The 18,771-nt window shown below is 44.0% G+C and overlaps 1 protein-coding gene across 3 annotated transcripts in view; it reads left to right on the top strand.

Annotated features, from left to right (window-relative positions):
* Mylk (myosin light chain kinase) overlaps positions 1-18,771 on the top strand; it is a 274,928-nt gene that overhangs the window by 87,282 nt on the left and 168,875 nt on the right. Inside the window, exons 1-2 of one of the 3 annotated variants that reach the window (XM_063225096.1) lie at positions 6,944-7,165; positions 14,322-14,489. In XM_063225096.1, the coding sequence (XP_063081166.1) occupies positions 14,325-14,489 (165 nt within the window). In that variant the 5' untranslated portion in view covers positions 6,944-7,165; positions 14,322-14,324. Of the gene's footprint in view, positions 1-6,943; positions 7,166-7,314; positions 7,336-14,321; positions 14,490-18,771 lie in introns of those variants that run through there. The other 2 variants (XM_063225098.1, XM_063225097.1) reach the window with 2 other exon arrangements.

Genomic DNA, 18,771 nt, shown 5'->3' with positions numbered 1-18,771 from the left:
GTGTTTATCATGTAGGTCTGACTCTACCCTGGGATAAAATGCAGGCTTTATTCTCTGTCTCTAGCATAAGCAGCCAACCTGAAGATCACGTGGAGACAAACCACCTGGTGTTAGCACCTCCCTGCTTCTGCCACGCAGAGATGCAGAACTGATTTCTTCTTCTTCCCCTTCTCTACACACTTGGCACTCCTCTCATTGCTAACCAGGGCCGGGAGGAACAGGCAAAATCCAGGACAGTTTGCCAGGCCTTGGGTTTTGGCCTGAGGCTTCAGACTGTATGGATGGGAGTAATTAGAAAACAATTGGAAATTTGCACCTCATACTAGAGCCTAAAAGAATCCATTAACCGGATTGTCCATTCCTCAGTGCTTTTCTGTGCTGTGCCACAAGGAGGAGGATTTGGAAAACAGCACCCCAGGCTTCTCAGCAAGGGATGTTGGATTTGACTACGGGTGTGCTGGGGCCACATGGGTGCCAGAGACAGTCTCTCACTCCAGGGGGTTCCAGCATGAACTGTGGGCACTGGTTGGTGGCAGTCTTCACCCTTCTGTGTGTCCACATCACTGTAACCCTCAGGAGGTCTGCAGTGCTTCCTCCTCCCCTCTTCTTTGGAGACTTGAATGCCTGAAGCTGGTACATACAAAGGCAGAGTACCTGTAGAGGCATCTTCCTCCGGCCTCCTCTGCCACCAAAATATGTTCTGGGAGAAACAGGCCTTGGACACTGGCATCTCTCTTAAGCTAGGTGGGAGGGTCAGAGAGCTCCTGTAGGGGCCAGTTGCCTGTATCCCTGTTCTCAGGCCCCGGGGTCCTTCTTGTTTGGTGTCCTCTGTATCTGTCCCTTCAGCTCATCCTTATGGAGCTTGCTTCCTGCAGAAAGCAGAGAAGCAGCACATAATCAGGGCAGCCCAGGGAGGAGCGGGACCTTCAGCCAGTCTGGAGCTCCAATTCTGGAGCACCTTCAAGGAAGCAAGCCGTCAGCCAGGTCCAAGGCTCATTTCCCGCCTAGGGCTTTTCTAGGTGCTCCTAATGAGCAGCATCCAGGAGGAGGGAGGGCAGGGCAGGGCAGCTGACACTGAGAGGTGACCTTTCCCTTACTCCTTCAGCTTTCTGGGTCTCCCTTCTGTTTTTTGGCTCCACAACACCAACAGGATACTTAGACCTACCCGCTAGCCCCTACTTTCTGGCCCCCCAAATCCCCTAAGGTTCCTGTCTCATAGTGACTCAAATTATTAAGTTCTGGCTGGTGGGGAGGAGAAGTGTAGGAATTCATCTTGATCTAATTATGGTCCTCTTAGGCATAACCACTATTTTGCCTATAGCTGATCCTGGCATGTGCTCTAAACACCATTGGATGAACAGTGTCATTAAGGGAGCTAGCAAGTGCTTAGTGCATGGGTGGACTGTTTCCTAACTGATGTTTTCACGTGTTAGTAACTTTTGAGAAAGGCCAGGCGCACTGGATACGTTCTGGTTGGCTCTGGCCTGCCTTAGCATACGTAGGAACCCCTTCCTCAGGCCTCGGAGTTGTGGGGAAGTCGGGTCCTCTGTCTTGCCGTCATTGAAGGCACATTTTGCCCCAAGTCCCTAATTGCACTTTGTGCAGTGCTGGCTTCCTCTGTCTCTTCATTGCTTTGGTCTCTCAGCACGTCTGCCGTTAGCAGCCAGTGCTTAGGCAGTAGGGCACTGACTCCCCTGCGCTCTTTCACCCTCGGGCGCTGACTCCTGATTCCCACTTTTGGTCCAGACTCAAGTTGTGAACTTGTGGCAGAAATTTTAAAGATGAAAAACACCATTAATTCAATCCCTGGTGCCAAGAAAACAAAAACAACATTAACAGTAACAGCTCCGTGGATGGAGGTTCTGTGCCACAGACTGATCTGCGGCAGGCAGCGCTTAGTGACTGTTGCTGGGCCTTGTCACAGTGCTGCAGGTGGTGAAGTGTTGGTAGCAACCTTGTTGTGCAGAGGAGGAAACTAAGGCTTTTCAGAGATTGTCACTTGTCTGAAAGCAGCTCTTTGTCCTTCCTTGGGGTCCTGGGCTGGAAGCAATGGGAAAGGCTCGTACTCCCCAGTTGTGTGTCCCGGGCTCACGGGATGGAGGAGTGGCTGCCCCTCCCTGAGTGTGCCCTGCTGGTCTTGGAGTGACTGAGAACAGAGATGCTAGGAGAGAGGAAGCCTGGCACTTGACAAGGGGGTGCTATGTTGGTGTTCAGCAAACCCACTTGAACTGCGCATTCTGGAAATGTGTTATGTCTTACATACCCTTGTGAGATTTTTTTGGTTTGTGTTGTTATTTTTGTTTTTCTTTTGAGACAGGCCATGCAGTCCAGCCCAGCCTTGAACTCGAGGTGCTCCTCCTTCCTCAGTGTCTCCAATGCTCCGATTACGGATATACACCGCTCTGCCCAGCTATGCATTTGTTTTTTTTAAAGTGGAAACTTTCTGGGAGACTGAGATGGGAGTATCAAAAGTTTAAATCTGATCTGGCCAATTTATAAACTTAGACTGTGGTTCAAAATAAATAATAATAATAATAATAATGAGTTGGGGATATAGTTCAGTAGAAAGATCCTGAGTTCAATCCTAATACCACAAGGAAAAGAAACATATTTATTATTTTATATGTACCAGTTCCTGTGATTTTTTAAATTTTTTTTTGCTGTGATGTTTTTAAAATGAAATGTCTCATTTCATATTCAGAATAAGCACACGTGGTTATTTTGAATGTGAAAAGGGGAAATGATCATTGTCTTTCCCTTTTTAGAAATGAGGAGAGTGAGACTTATAGAAATTAATTTTCCTATATTCCCACAACAGTAAGCGTGGAGACCAGAACACAAACAGATGTGAGTGATAAACTTATGCCATATTTTCTCCAAAGCTCTCAAAGAGCAGTTGATGTTATTTTATCTCACATATAGTTTACTTACAATTAGCAATATTGGGTACATGGGAAAGTGTTTCATGTGTTCTTTTAAAAAAACTTTCACATAGCTGGTGATTGAATCCGGAGCCTTGTGCATGGTAAGCAGGTGCTTTTTACCACTGAGCAACATCCCCAGCCCCAGTGGTTTTTTTGTTTGTTTTTAATGATGATGGAATATCCAAGTTTGGGGCAAAATTTAACTAAAAGACAATTCACATGTAACTTGATAAAAAAGACAATTCTTTGTTAACTAGTTAGAAGTCATTTGGAAAGGATACTCATTTTGTTTATAGTGACAGTAAATACCAGCATTAATAATTACTCTTAATGCAATCAGGCTTTCATTTCAATTATTGTTATAGTCTTTTTCTTACCATGTAAGAATGTATACATTTACTGAGTGTGCAAGTATGTAACCCAAACCATTCTGAAACTTTAGAGCACACAATTATCCAGAAAGTTTTCTACTTCCCCAGCATGGTCCATCCCTACCCACCTCACAGGTAGTTACTCTTCTGATTCTTTTGTATCTCAGGTTAAATTTGCCTATCATAAAATTTCTTTCATCATAATGTTTAAGATTTATTCATATTGTTGTATGTGTCAGTTTATTCATTTTTATTGTTAAATATTCTTTCATAATATTGTGTCACTGTGCTCACTTCAGTAGCACGTGTAGTAAAAATTAAATATGTTAGTTTTCTTTTTTTTTTTTATTTAAGGAGAAAAGAAAAAAAGTGAAAGGGTACAAGTTATACAGATTTACAGAAGAAAAAAATGATCAGTAGGAAATCACTAGTTAATGGATTACATATTGCCATCTTAAAAATAATTGTTCAAGTCACAAAATTAAAGCTTGTAGAGTGGACATTCCAACAATGATACTGCAAACAGTTCTGTTCAATGATCCAATAAAACTCTGTGATATCATTTTCTATCTTATACACTTAAATATACATGCAGTTATATAGTTTAGAGCACTTTCTTTTCCTCTCTTTTATACAATGACTATTACACATTTTGGGTTTCATTGCTCCCACGGTTCTTATTGCTTTTTTGGAAGAGAGCAAAACCAAATGAGACATAACAGGACAGAATCGGTCAAGTCAAAAGGGTGGACATAATAGATAGTATAAAAACATAATACAAGGTGATCATCAATGGTTACCATAATGCCTCCCACTATCTCTAATAGAATTGCCTATATCATTAGTTATAATACAATTGAACAAAATAGTAAAGAACAAAACCGACAAAACCAACACATTGGAGACATTGTAGGTCTTCAAAAGTAGATAAAAGTCAACGAGAATGGGCATTATAATGAATCTCATTATCTTCTCAGCTGATGCCTAAACTTTCGAACCTGATACTATCCATCAAAACAGAATAGGGGAACATCAGTCAAAAACAAGATGGTGAGAGTAATACAGGGCTTCAAATCGAGATAATAGAAAGTCAAAGTGGGTTACTATATTATATCCTGCTATTTTTTCCCTTTAATTAAACGGATAAAAATAAAAAAGTAAATAATGGAGTGGAGATTGAGAAAAAAGAGGGCATAACAGCAAAACAGCGCAGATCAAAACATAACCATTTAAGCAGAATAGTGTTTCACCACCAGATAATTCCGACCTAAAAGTAGTTACCATATTGACTCTTTCCTTGAAGTCCTTGAGTACAACTTCAAATACTGTAGCATTAAGAATATCAAAACAATGTAAAACCATTTAAGAGAATGACAGCATTACAGAGTATTTAGAATCGACTAACAGAAAATGAACAATGGTTTCTGTATAATCTCCTTATCTAAGTCCCTTGTAGCTCAGGTTTCACTCAGGGACACAGACGTCCCTCAGATGCACCCTGCCGGCTGCCACGGTGCAGTGCAGACTGAAGAATGAAGGATGAGGTGAGCATACTCAGCCTGCTCTCAGCGAGGCCAGAAGGTCCAGGAAGCCATTTTGTATTTGGACATTTTTTTTGGTAAGCCTAAGTGTAGGAATTAATTTTTTCCCCCCTTTAGACTGGCTCACAGGTTCTGGTTCATTTTTCTGATCTTGCAGGGTTATATTTAATGCCTAGCACACTAGCTGTTCCTAGGTGCCCACTGTAACTTAGGTTTCAGAGACATAACTTTTGTTCAGATCATTGTTCCTTGTTCTGTTCAGTTCAAAATGACTTTCCAGGCCTGGTACGCACCGTGCTCACCAGGGCTGACCTGCGGTGCTGCTTTGGTTCCTTCCTTTGTTAGCCATAAACAGCTGAAACATCTCCCTGAGTAAGGCCTTCAGGACACTGGGGTTTCATTCAGTCTGGGCCAGGACTCAACTGACTTAAGAATATTTTCATCCGCCTCAGGCGGCACATGTCTGGCCCACCCTTTGTCTCTGGAAGCACAAATGACGTTAAGTTCAATTCACCCTCTCCCTCATTTGTCCCCTGCGTTAGTTACTTTCATCTCGCTGCTGAGACAAAATACCCAACACCTAAAGTTAAAGGGGCAAATTTTTATTTAAGTCACAGTTTGTGGAGGTTTCAGTCCATCATCGGCTGGCTCCCAGGCAGGTGACCCCTGGCAGAGGGCAGCCGTGCATGGGGGCAGAAATCAGCAAAAGCAGTAAGCGAGAGCGAAGGAAAGAAACAGGCCTCTTTCTGCCCCTTTTATCTTATCTAGACTGCTGGATCGGTACACTGACTTATTGGTTATTGCTTTGTTTACGATTATTTTTTATTTGTAGTACATAGTGATTACCTTCCTCCTGGGAACTGGTAATGTATCTCAATTCTTTTTTTCATTCCTACCGCCCCTCCCTCTCCTGCCCCACCATCTCTTGGTCCCCTTCTCATATGCAAAAGATCTGTCTTTTAGTTTGTTCTTTATTTATATTTTGGTTTCTCATATAAGAGAAACCATAATATATTTAAGCTAGTGTGTCTGATTTATCTCATTTATATCAAATGCATCCATTTTCCTACAAATAACTTTTTCCTGAGTCTTCTTTATGGTGAAGTAGTACTTCACTGTAATACACTAATTTGTAATACCTTTTTTGGAGGGGGCAGTAATGGAGATTGAGCCCAGTGCTTTCACACTGAGCTACATCCCTATCCCTTTTTAGTTTTTATTTTCAGACAAGGCCTCACTCTATTACAAAGTTGTCCAGTGTGGGCTCAAACTTGTCGTCCTTTTGCCTGAAACCCAGAGCACTCTGGCTACAGATGTACACCATCACATCTGGTTTGATATACTAAACTCTTCAGCAGTGATTTACAAACAGAAACGTTTTGGGGTCCTTAATGACTTTGAGGAGTATTGAGAGCTTCTGACACCTCTTCATATGTTCGAGAACTACTGACTGTCTCCTAGGTCCACTAAACTGGGCATTCCCTAACAGAGTAGCAGTTTCTCAAGCATCCACCATTCAAGGGAGCTCACGTTCATGTCAGTCCTGACCTAGATGTCCATAGTCTATCCCAGAGTGCAAGTCACACAGGAGGAGCGTTTCCTTTGGAACTCAGAGGTCTGGCTTGGGCATCAGCTGTGGCCACACTGTAGTGGTATGCTCCCGGGGGGCTCCCGGGGCTCTCTGGGATTCATGGTCCATGTGAACCTGATGCAAGTCTCAGCCAGGTCCCTTCCTAGCCTTGCAGCACTCCTGTTCCCACTCCATCCTTCTCCCCAAATTACCTCTTAACTCTGGGGATCATAAACAGAGCATCTGCAGCTTAAAGAAGAAAAGGCTGGGTGGGGGGAGCAAATAGCTCCTGAGCACTGGGTAGTAATCCGAGGCCAGATGTGGAGTTGTGGGAATGCCTAGCCCATGCAAGGACTCAGCTCTGTGCTTGATAGGATCCTCCCTTTGCTCAGTACTCAGAGTGGATTTTGCTGCTCTCAACATGTGAAAGCCTGTGAACTTCCATTTCCCAGGACTCCATTGAGAGTCGCTTCAGAGGCTGCCAGAGGTTTCAAAGGTCACCCCAGCTGGGCGGATTAGAACAACAGATCTCCCGGGTGAAGTTGGCTGCCTGGCAGAAGGCAAGTTGCAACATCTGTGAGCAGAGCAGAGTTAGAACAAAGCCCCTGAACGTTTTCAGTCTGGCCCTGGGCTGTGTAGCTCCTGCTCTCTATTCTCCTCTCTCACCAGACCTTGGACAGGAATTGCAGCAGAACAGTGGTGAAGCGCGCTGCCTTGCATCCTGCGTCCTGTCAAAGCTGCTGGGAAGAGGTCTCTAAGGTGTGTGGCTCATTGCGTATTGCCGTGCCCCACTGTGCTCTCAAGGGTGGGTTGTGGCAAGTCAGCCTGGCATGGCCAGAGGAGCAGCTTCTTGTGGGATTAGGAGCCATCAGGGCATTTGTCAAGATTTGAGTGCACTGAAGGGAGGATTAAAGAGGACAGAGTGAGCTGTGAGTACCTGGGGCGTTTGCACATGGGTGGTTTGGCTGCCTCTGATGTGTGCTGGGGCCAGGGGTAATACTTTGCAGACTTCTTAGCCTGCTCAGGAGCCCTTCCCTGCAGGAAGGTTTGCTACTTCTAGGATGCCTATGCATCCAGTGGGTGGGTGGGTGGGGGGTTACTGAGGAATAGGCCATTCAAAGTATATGACTTTGAGTAGAGAAGGGGACTCTGCTGTGTGTGACTCAATCCTTGATTTTCAATGCACCCCAGTGTTTTTGCACTCCTTTTTGGCCACAGTTGAAAGTGTTTCTTTCTGGGGTCCAGAGACAATTTAAAGCATTTTCCATCAAATTAAAATCCAGTTAACTCAGTGGTGCTTTGAGTGATTAATAATCATGTTACTTATGACAAACCCCATTTGGAAGTACTTTTGCCAAACATCTGTGAGGATAGGGATTCCCAACCCTTAGGCCACTGCTTTTTTGGGCCCCTTGTGTTTTCCTCACATGCCTCAATCCTTTGATCTGCATTTAGCTGATAATAAATGCAACCCTGTGGGTGACTGTTTGATTTTAGCCAGTGAGCGCCGCTGTGCTGAGAGAGAAAATACCCATATTGCAGACATCACCCACCCCTTCTGGTTTCCTTCCCCAGAATGTGGTCACCAGACATGATGAAAGATTAGCAAGGAGCAAGGATGTTTGCCTTCATTTATTTTAGGGATTGGACCTGGGGCCTTGTGTGTGCTAGGCAAGCCCTCTACCACTGAGCTACATCCAGCCCTGGCTTGACTTATTTTATTATTAACATTTTTCCAAGTGTCTCAGGGGCCATTAATTGGTAGTGTGGCAGATATCTGTTTGTGCTGATGATGGGAGTGGGCAGGGCGATGGGCTAAGGGTGAATGGATTTGAGGGCGACTAGCCATTTCTGGGGACTGGGCTTTGGTTTTGCTGTGTGACAGCTGAGTAATCCTCCCACAGTGCACTTTGCGGGGTCCTGGAGATTTCCTTGTTGTGCTCACTAGCTTGTCCCTTTTCTACCTGAAGCTAGCGCTTTCCTAGGGACGGATGACTCCTGCCTTCTATGTTCTTGGGGCCAACTATGTCCCTTTATGGGGGAGCATGGAGCCTTGAGGAGATTTAGGTGGGTGTCAGCAGGCCTTGAATTGTGAGGATTTGTACAGAGCCCGGGACCTGATCTTACTTCTCTGATTTCTAGCTCCCTTGGAAGCAGGAAGTGTTTGTCTTCCAAAGCTGGCCTGACAGAAGAAAGAGGCAGTGTGTTCTATGCCCCTCTTCTCTGGCAACTCCCAGATTTTTGCCTGTGGCATCTCCCCTTACTGGGGCTGGCAGGAAATGCCTCATTTTGGGCCTTTGAAACCTCCAAGAAAGCCAGCAGAATATGAGTTTGCCTTTAGATCTTGGTTGCAGTCCCACTTCTCAGCTATGTGACCTTGGGCAAGCTTAGCTGGCTTTCTGGGCCTCCTGGGCTTCATCTGAGGAGGGCAGTAGTCAGAGCGGCCTGCAGGGCTGTGGGGATTGAGAAAGGCTGGTGCATAGCATGATGTCGGCCACATGCTCCACAGTCAGTGGGCCTCGGCCTCCTGCTAGCCTTCTCCTGGACTCTCTTACCTGCCTTCTGTACAGACAACTTGCCTGACCATAACCAGGCAGAACTGACTTCTTGGTCTCCTTGGTGACAGAGTGTGGGTCTTTAGGATGGGCCACTGGCAGCTCCCACTTACTGAATGCCTTTTACGCTGTACTGTGGTCTTAGGCACATCCATTCGAATCCTCCATGCCCGCTTGTGAGGTGGGGAGTATTTCCACTGACAGAGGATGGAGCCAGGAGAATGGAAGTACAGTGCCTGGCCCGGCCCACACATGGAAAACGGCAGTGTCCCTAGATTGGTGGCAAGGTCACAGAAGTTTGATTCTCATTTTGCCTGCTCTGCCTCCTCCCCAGCTCTGATCTACCTGTGTGTCCTGTATCTGTCACCTCATTTCAGAGGCAGTGGAGGAGGCAGAAGGAAGTGTTCCCTCTTAACATGGGGTCCTAGGTGGCTGTGCTGTAGGATACAGGACCTCCATTCCTTTCCTCCTCCCTAGTTTACTACATCCACCATACATCACATGACACCACACAGACATATATAACACTCAGCCCCACCCATGCAATTCACTGCTCTGTACCCAGCACCTAGGTTGGCCCATTTAGATGCCCAATAAATGCATTTTCAGTGAATGAATATATCCTGATTCTTGCCATTAAGAATATATGAGAAGATATATCTGTACTCCCGTGTTTACTGCAACATTATTCACAAAAGCCAAGGTACACCCATGGTGTCCCTTGATGGATGATGGCCAAAGTATATATACGCTGTGTAATATTTTTCACCCATATGATAATGAAATCCTGTCATTTTTAACAAAATAATTAGAACTGGAGAACATCATGTTCAGTGAAGCAAGTTAGGCACAGACAGACAAGCACCACATGTTATCACTCATGGGAGCTAAGGAAGTTTATTTTGCACAGAAAGGGAGCATTGAATAGGGAGAACTCTAGAGGAGAAATGGGAAGAGGTATAGAGGGAGGCTGCAGCACTGGCACTGTGGTGGTCAGCTTTCTGCTGCTGCGTCAAAACACCTAAAACAAATCCACTAGTAAAAGGAAAGATTTGTTTTGGCTCACAGTTTTAGAGATTGTGGCCCACGATTATTGGCTCCATTGAGCTGTGTGAGGCAGCGCATCATGGAGGGGAGAGCGTGCCGGGGCAGCTGCTCACCTCATGGCCAGTGAGAAGTGAGCAGTGAGAGAGGAGGGCCAAGGGTCCCAAAGTCCTTGTCAGGCCCCCGGGACCTCACCTCCTTCCACTAGGCCCCACGTCCTAAAGGCTGCGCCACCACCCAGTAGTGCACTACCCCACAAGCCAACAGCCTTGGAGCCCATGGGGACGTTCCAGATCCACACCCCGGCAGGTACCAAGGTCTAGTGAGATGTCAGGAATAGGTTAGTGTTCCACAGTGTAGCAGGGTAATTATAGCTTACAGCAACTTATTAGATATTTTATAAAAAACTAGAAGAGAGGCAGCCAGAAGTTACCAACATAAAAAAATGATACAAGTTTAAGAGGGTAATTACTCTGATTTGATCATTATGTGTTTTGAGTTATCACACTGTACCCTGTAAATATGTACAATTATTGTGCCAACTAAAAATAATACATGACTGTTTTGAAATTGTTCTACAAACATACACAAAACCCAATAATATAAATATGGAAAAAGTTATTGAGTCTAAATAGTGCATGTCTGGGCTGCACATTTTATCATTCTTTTCCTCTTTTCTACATGTTTGAAACTTACCACAATAACATGTTCTTTAACATGTCTGTGTTGTTACATTCATGTCATTGTTTTCCATCTAAATATACACTCATCCAATTAATACAGCCTGGTATTCCACTGTATATAACCAATTCTCTTGTTGGATATTTAACCACATTGTAAAAAATATATCTAGCATTTGCAATAAATGCAACCAGTGTTCTTATATTAAAAAGTGGAAACAGCATCACTGATTCTTTCCCAATAGTGCATTTCTATTTAGGGTTACTAAGAAAAGAAATGGACAGATTTTTCAGGATCTTTTTTTTCCAAATTGCTTTTTTTCCAAAAAGCGTACAGCTTTATCTCTCCTCTAGACAGATAGGAGCATGCTCATCTCACCGTGGTCTTACCTGCAGTATATGTGCCGGTGGTGGCAAACCTTTTAGACACTGTCGAAGTGGTGCAGACAGCTCACTGTAGCACACGGGCCAGAGGTTCGCCTCCACCGAGTGTATGCTGTCTTTCTTTTCTAAATGTCAGTTTGGTTAGCTTAAAAATAATGACTTGTTTTTAACTTGCAGTCTTGGATTATTGCTTGGGATCTTCATTTGTTCACCAGCGATTCTGTGGTCTGTCCAGGTCATAGCATCTGCCAATTTATCTACTGGGGTGATTTCTTCTTATGTGTGTTCTGGTTGTTTATTTCCATTGCAAATATTCTATCTCAGATTATCAGCCATCTTTTAGTATTGCTGACAGTGTATTTGGATATACAAAAAATCTTAACTTTACCCGTGAAATCTGGTGTGCATGTAAATTGAACAATTCTCCACTTTTCCCCTTTTGTCGGCCTTCAGACCCTCTTCCCACCAGCCAACTTTGAATGCTGTGGGAGGCAAGAGGGCCCACAGGTAGGAACAGGAGTGTGGGTGCCGCATGCTGGGCTCAGATGTGAGGTTTGCCCCCTACTCAATATACGACCTTTGGCAGATTTCTTAATCTCTCTAGCTATGGCTTGCTAATCACTGAAATTGGGATGACAAAATTGTTATTGTAAGGAGCAAATATGCTTAGGACAGTTCCTGATGTGCACAAAGTGCTGTGTATTTGCTTTTGTTGTTGCTTACTACACCGAGCCAGGGAGTCCCATCACTTAGAAAGGAATTTTGTTTGCAAAGCTAATTCTTTATTAGTGAAAGAGAAAGCCAGGTTTGCCAAACCTGTTACAAACCTTGTCATTCTGTTGTTGTAACTTGTACTTCAAAAGATACAGCTCTATTTTATTTTTTGTTAGATAATAATTTTAAATAAACTGCTTATAAGCCCCAGGTATGCTTGTTCCTTTGAATCACTTTGCCTCACCCATAGCATGAGACTTAAGTGTGTGACTGAATAGCCAAAGAAAAGCACAACTTTGCTTTGCACAGAAAAGCAAGAACTGAGAACCTGGCATCTCTCCCACTAGCAGATGTGTGTCCTGTGCCACATGCCAGGCCCCAGGAATTGTGTTGCAAGATGTACCCATCTGGAGCTGTCCCGGTCTGCTAAGGCCCCACCTGAGCTTAGAACCTGAAACGGCATAGCTGGGATGTGTTCCAGGTGGCGACCGTAGTGACCGGAGTGTGACTGCCTAGCCGCCCTCAACTGCAGCCTGTTTTCTGACCCTGTCTTGTGCCTCGTGGACCCTGCCACCCCACCATCGTTCCCATCTTGATTTATGAGAGAGATTTATGGTTTCTTTTGTTTCAGTGAAGGCCTCCGGTCCTGGGCGTGGAACCCAGGCCTGCACACACTGTTCCCTCTCTCGTGCCCTTTTTTCCCTCCCTGAGATAGTTTTACCAAGTTGCTAAGTTGCCCAGGCTGAGCCTGAACTTGCAGTCCTCCTGCCTCAGTGACCTGGAGTGCTGGAATGCACCACAATATCTGGCTGTAAGTCCACTTTTAAAGGAAATCATTAGAAATTCAGAGAGAGACTTTGTCACAAAAAGGCTCATGCAGAATTTCTTCTTGTCCAAGTGGCCTACAGTTAGGAGCTAATCATATGCCCATATGATGGAATACTTTAAATTCATTTTCTTAAAAGCAACTTAAGAAAAATTGTGAGGAAAAATAGGAAGCATCTATATATTTTTTTCTTTCCACCAAGTAAAATACATATTTTTCTACATCCACGAAAATAAAATTGCATAATAGAATGTAGATGGTTTCACATGTTTCTCCTTTGGGCTGTGTGGCATGGCTAGAGACATCTCTGGGACCTAGTAATCCAGGTTCAGTCTCATGTTGGCTGTGGAATGGGTCAATTATTTCACCCATTTAAACTCAGCTTCCTCATTTGCAAAGTGTTAATTATACCTTGGATTATTACAGCTAAATAGGTGCATAAGATCGGATGTTCTGTTGCACAGTAGAGGCTCTATAGCTGACAATAGTGTGCATTTCAACATAGCTAGGGTAATGGATTTTGAGTTTTACCACTGCAAAGAAATAATAAATGCTTAAAATGATACATATGCTAACGACCCTAATTTGATCATAACACTACATATACGTGTACCAAAATAATTGTATGCCATAAATATATGCAATTATTATGTGTCAGTTAAAAATGAACAAAGTAAGCCAGGTATGGTTGGTCATGCCTGTAATCTCAGCATGTGGCAGGCTAAGGCAGGAGATTTCCTGGGAGTTTGAGGCCTTCCTGGGGCTCCATAGTGAGTTCGAGGCCAACCTGAACTACACAGCAAGATCCTGTCTCAAAACAGCAACAGCAATAAAATTAACAAAGTGAAAAACAACAAATATGATAGTGTATTGTTTTCCTTAGAGTGTCTGGAATAGAGTGAGTGTTCAGTGAATGATAATTTATTATTTTTACACACTGGTACTTTCCAGGGTTTGCCATGAAATGTACATAAACCTGAGAATAGCTGAACATTCCAAAAGAGTCAAGCATGGCTGCCACGGGTAGCCGCATACCTTGTCTTCTTGCATCAGCCTCTTTGTTCCCGTGAGCCTGGCAGCCACATCATACCTTGATTTCATCTTGGTCCTGGACTAGGAGTCCTGGCTTAAGGTATTCGTGTCAGTAATGATATCATTTTGCCCTGTGCCCTTGGGAAAGTGGCCCTGTTGAACCTGTTTTAAGCAGAAAATGCTTCCTTTCTCTGAAGTTTTCTGACCTTTGAGCCTTTTTCACAATCTGGTTGCCAGTTTGTTCTGTCCATTCAACCACAGATGTTTTCCTCCCGTCCCCATAAAAACCCAGCTCCCTCCTTGCTTGGAGTGTGGGTGCCATTTTTCTGGAGCCTGTGAGCTCCTGCAGTTCAACAACTTTAACCTCCTACACAAGTAGCTCTGTAAATGGCAATTCTGAAGGGTCAGTGACTCGTCAATGCAGATTTGAGTGACCTGTCATTAAACCAGCTTTCTTTTCATAAAGAAGGACCAAGGAGAGATGGGAGATTCCTCAGAGGGTTCTGAGGAGGTAGTCGTGGCTCCAGGCTCTGCTGTGCCCGGGAGCCTCCTGTGGAGAAGTTACCAAGCCTGTGGGGAGCCCCAAGCTGACTGGGCACTCTCAGGCTGGGCCATGCTGCCTTGAGGCCAAAGCGCTGTGCGGGCCTGACCTGACCGAGTCCTCTTTCTTCTGTTTGCAGACCATGGGGGATGTGAAGCTAGTTGCCTCATCGCATGTTCCCAAAACCTCCCTGAGTGTGGGTCCTTCAAAGATTGGCTCCGCGCCGCTGATGGAGGCCCCTGCCTTCATTCTGCCCCCTCGGAACCTCTGCGTCAAAGAAGGAGCCACAGCCAAGTTTGAAGGGAGGGTAAGAAGTGTGGCTGAAAGGGAGGCTTGCCGAGGGCTGGGCGGTGCCATCACGCCTTCTGGAAGCTTCTCTTCAGCAGCCCAGAAATCATAGAAGACTTGTTCCTCTTTTGGGCTTCATGTAACTTAGCACCACTGTTCTCTGTTTCTTTAGTTCATGATGGATTTTAGTCTGTTGGAGAAGTCAGGAATGGAGAGGAGCGTATAAACTGGTCACCTGGAGATATTTGGTATTGATGTTCTGGGTTCAGGTTGTGTTTTGGGTACATGCTGCCTAATCATAGAGGACATGGCTTGGTGGCAGAAAGAATACAGCTTGGGTTTAGATATGTGCTCCACATCTAGACAACTGGGAACCCACTAATTTTCTCTTGCCTTTTCCCTGGTGAGAATATTGGGTTAGTTGACCTTGGATAACGGCTGAAAGATGATGGGATGAGACCCCTTGTTACAGTTCTGTTTTTTTTTTTCACTAGTTAATTACATATTGTCATCTTAGAAATAGTTGTTCAAGTTACAAAATTAAAGCATATAAAGTGGACTTTCAAACAGTGAGACTGGAAACGGTTTTGTTCAATCATCCGACAAAGCTCAGTAATATGGTTATCTATCTTATACATAAATATATATGCAGTTATATCATTTAGAGCACTTTCTTTTCCTTTCTTTTGTACAATGACAATTATACATTTTGGGTTTATTACTCCCACAGTTCTTATTACTTTTTTTCTTTGAAGAAAGTAAAACCAAATGTTATATAACAGGACAGAGTCAGTCAAATCAAAAGGATGGACATAATACATAATATAAAAAACAAAATACAAGGTGATCAACAATGGTTACCATAATGCCTCTTGTTATCTTAAAAAGAATTGCCTATATCATCAGTTATAATAAAATTGAACAAAACAGTAAAGAATAAGACCAATAAAACCAAAACATTGGAGACATTAGAGGACTTCAAAAGAAGATAATACTCAACCAGAATGGGCGTCATAATGAATCTTATTGTCTTCATAGTTGTTGCCTATACTCTCAAACTCGGTACCATCAAGCATAACAGAATAGAGGAAAATCAGTCAAAACAAGATGGTGAGAGCAATACAGGGTTTCAAATCAAGTTAATAGGAAATAAGTGGGTTACTATAATATATCCTGCTATTTTTTATTTTTCCCTTAATTAAAAGGATAAAAATGAAAAAGTAGATAATAAAAAGGAGATTGAGATAAAAAAGGGCATAACAACAAAACAGTACAGGTCAAAACATAGCCATTTAAGCAAAATAGTGTTTCACCACAAGATAATCTTGACATAAAAGTAGTTACCATAGTGTCTCTTCCCTTAAAATCTTTGGGTATAACTTCGTATACTGTAGCATCAAACATATCAAGACAATGTAAAACCGTTCAAGAGAATGACAGTATTACAGGGTATTTAGAATCAACTAACAGAAAATGAACAATGGTTTCTGTATAATCTCCTTGTCTATAAAAGTTTTTGTTTATATTATCCCATATAATAAAAGCCAATAAGATACAACAGGTTAAAACCGATGACATCATAATAGGTAGTGCTGATTTAATATCATCTTGTTTTGAAGTTCCTTTTGTTCTTCTGTCTTCATTGGTTTTAACAGTTCTGTTGTTTTATGAGGCTTCCATTTCTTCTTCTCCACATGGACGTGATGTGCATTTCCTTGTCACTTTGTAGGAGTGACAAGTAGGAAAAAACAAGGGCATCAAAGACAGCAGTAAGACTGCCTAATATTGTGCGCAGGCAGCAAAGAAGATTGCGGGGCAATGTTGGGACTGTTTGTGGCCTCTACCACCGTGAAGTCTGCTGTGTTGTCCCTGTCTGGCCGCCACCCTCTCATGGCCACAGCAGGCAGCAAAGAAGTGACGGGAAGATGCTGGTGCTCAGAAGTCACTTAGATGACCGTAGAAAGGACAGATTCACTCTAGAATATTAATGAACCTTGGAAACATTTTAAGTAAGAGAAGCTGATTAAAAGTAACAAATATTGCATGATTTCCTCTATTCAAATGTCCAGAATGGGAACATCTATCAAGACAGAAATGGGACAGGAAGGAGCAGAGTGTGGAGTGTGATGGCTAATGGGCACAGGGTTCCTTTTGGGGACATAGTTGCACAACTTCACAGATAGATATAAAACATTGAATCATACCTATTAAAAACTATGAAGAAATTGGAGAAATGCCTTAGACAGCAAAGCTGATCTTTGCTCCACTCCCTCCTGCCACGCTGTGTCGGAGAGATGAGTCTTCCTGCCTTCCGCCTTATCTGGAGGTAAGGAGACAGTGCAGCTTCCCCACACCCCTTTGAGTTGTGTGATTTGGGACTTTTACAGAAAGAGCGCTGGCCTAGTAGGCAGCATCCCTGAGGGCTGACACCTTCAGTGAATCCAGGTTTCCCTATCTGAGAAAAATCAGCTGGCCATTTCTCGTTTACAGGGTATGAGAAGAAAAGCTGATGGTAAAAGGTACTTCATGAAATCCAAAAGTGTAGCAATACAGCGTTTTTCCTGCTGAGTCAAAATTAACATAACATACATTTAACTGTTTTAAGGTGAACAATTTAATGTCATTTGATGTATTCACAATGTTCTGTCAATCAGATTTCTGTTGGAGTAACAAAATATCTGAGATGAATCAACTTACTGGGAGAAAAGGTTTATGTGTGTTCATGGCTAAAGAGGTCTCAGTCCGTGACTGATGGCTTGACCTCACATTTTGAGCATGTGGAAAGGCAGACCACCATGGTGGGGAGCACATAGTAAAAAAAGCTGCTTCTAGTGACCAGGGAATCAAGAGAGAAATGGGGAGGGGCTAGAGAGCTAATACCTGCTTCAAGCACAGGCTTCTAACTCCTGCACTGATGGCATAAATCAAGCCAGATGCTCACAAAGAAAATGCTACACTTTAAGAATACTGCAGTCAGGCAAGTTTTGAACATGGCGGACAGACAACAGCAACTACTGAACGCTCTCTAAAGGCTCGGCTCAGAGGCCAGGAATGATGCGGACTAAGGAGATACGAACCAGTAGAGATATGCTCTGCTGACTCAGGAACGAACTGGGCTGAGAGAATCCAACTTGGAATACAGTCCTGGCGCTAAAATAGGAACAGAAAAATCTCGGTGGGGAGGCTCGACTCCGCGCCATTGGAAACCGCGGTTTGGATTTCCCGCCCCGCCCGGCGGCCGGCGCCTTCATAGCGGCTCGGCAAGGAGAGACGCGCCCACCGAGCTCTGGGAACGGGAGTTTGTGAACGGAGTCGGAGACGCGACGGTCAGGGAGGAAGGCTGACTGGTGGCGAGGTGAGCGAGGAACTGACTCCCTACCGCAGTTTGACTCCAGCGGAGGTTTTTCTGGGCGCGGGCAGTCCTGTAAGAGCAGGGCGCGGTGGCACTGCAGCCGCACGTTTCCCTCTCGGATGGGATTGGTGAAAGGTGCCTGGCCGGAGGGACGCTGCTCGCGGACTCCCTAGGCTGGCCTAGCCCAGATCCCAGAGCCTGACGGTGGCCCGGAGGAGCGACCGACTTCCGCATAGGCTGCCTCCTCCGCAACTCCCTGGGGCGCAGCGGTGAGCGGGAACAACTAGCCAGCGCAATTTGATCAAGCTGTGGCTGACAGGCAGGGAAGCCGGGCCTCCTGTGTAAGATTACATTTTATAAGGAACAGAAAATATGGGGAAGGGAAGCAAAAAAAAAGGCTCCTCGACCCCCAATCCTGAGAATCAGGCAATAGAGGACACTGCACCAATATACATTAAGCGCCATTTAGAGAGCCTCATAGACCAATTCAGGAATGAAGTTATCAATGACCTGAAGCTAGAAGTATGCAGAATAGTTAGAGAAATGCTAAGCACCACCCAGGAAAAAGCAGATGGTGGAATGGAAGAACAGAAAAAGAGGGGAGAATTGCTTGATGGAGAAAACAGAGAAAGCATTGAGTATGTGAAGCAGGTGCAAAGAGACTATCAAGAAATTAAGAAGTCTACCCAAGACTGGCATAACAGCTTGAAAGAAACTAAGGACAGACTATCTGAATTGGAGGGCAGACTTGAAACATGGGAGAATGAAATGAAAAACTTCTTAAAAATAACAAAGAAACACACAGCAATAATACAAAGACAAGAAGATGATAAGAGGAGCCATAACTTAAGGATTAAGAACATAAAAGAAGAAGTAGGGACACAAACAAGTGAACTACAAAAGCTACTCACAGAAATAATCCAGGAGAATTTTCCTAATTTAGCAAAAG

The sequence above is a fragment of the Cavia porcellus genome, unplaced genomic scaffold (genome assembly GCF_034190915.1).
Source record: "Cavia porcellus strain 051 isolate PalLab524CR breed Dunkin Hartley unplaced genomic scaffold, mCavPor4.1 scaffold_15, whole genome shotgun sequence".
NCBI classification, from domain to species: domain Eukaryota; kingdom Metazoa; phylum Chordata; class Mammalia; order Rodentia; family Caviidae; genus Cavia; species Cavia porcellus.
Note: the sequence above shows the minus strand (reverse complement) of the source record. Positions and strands in the feature narration are given on the sequence as shown.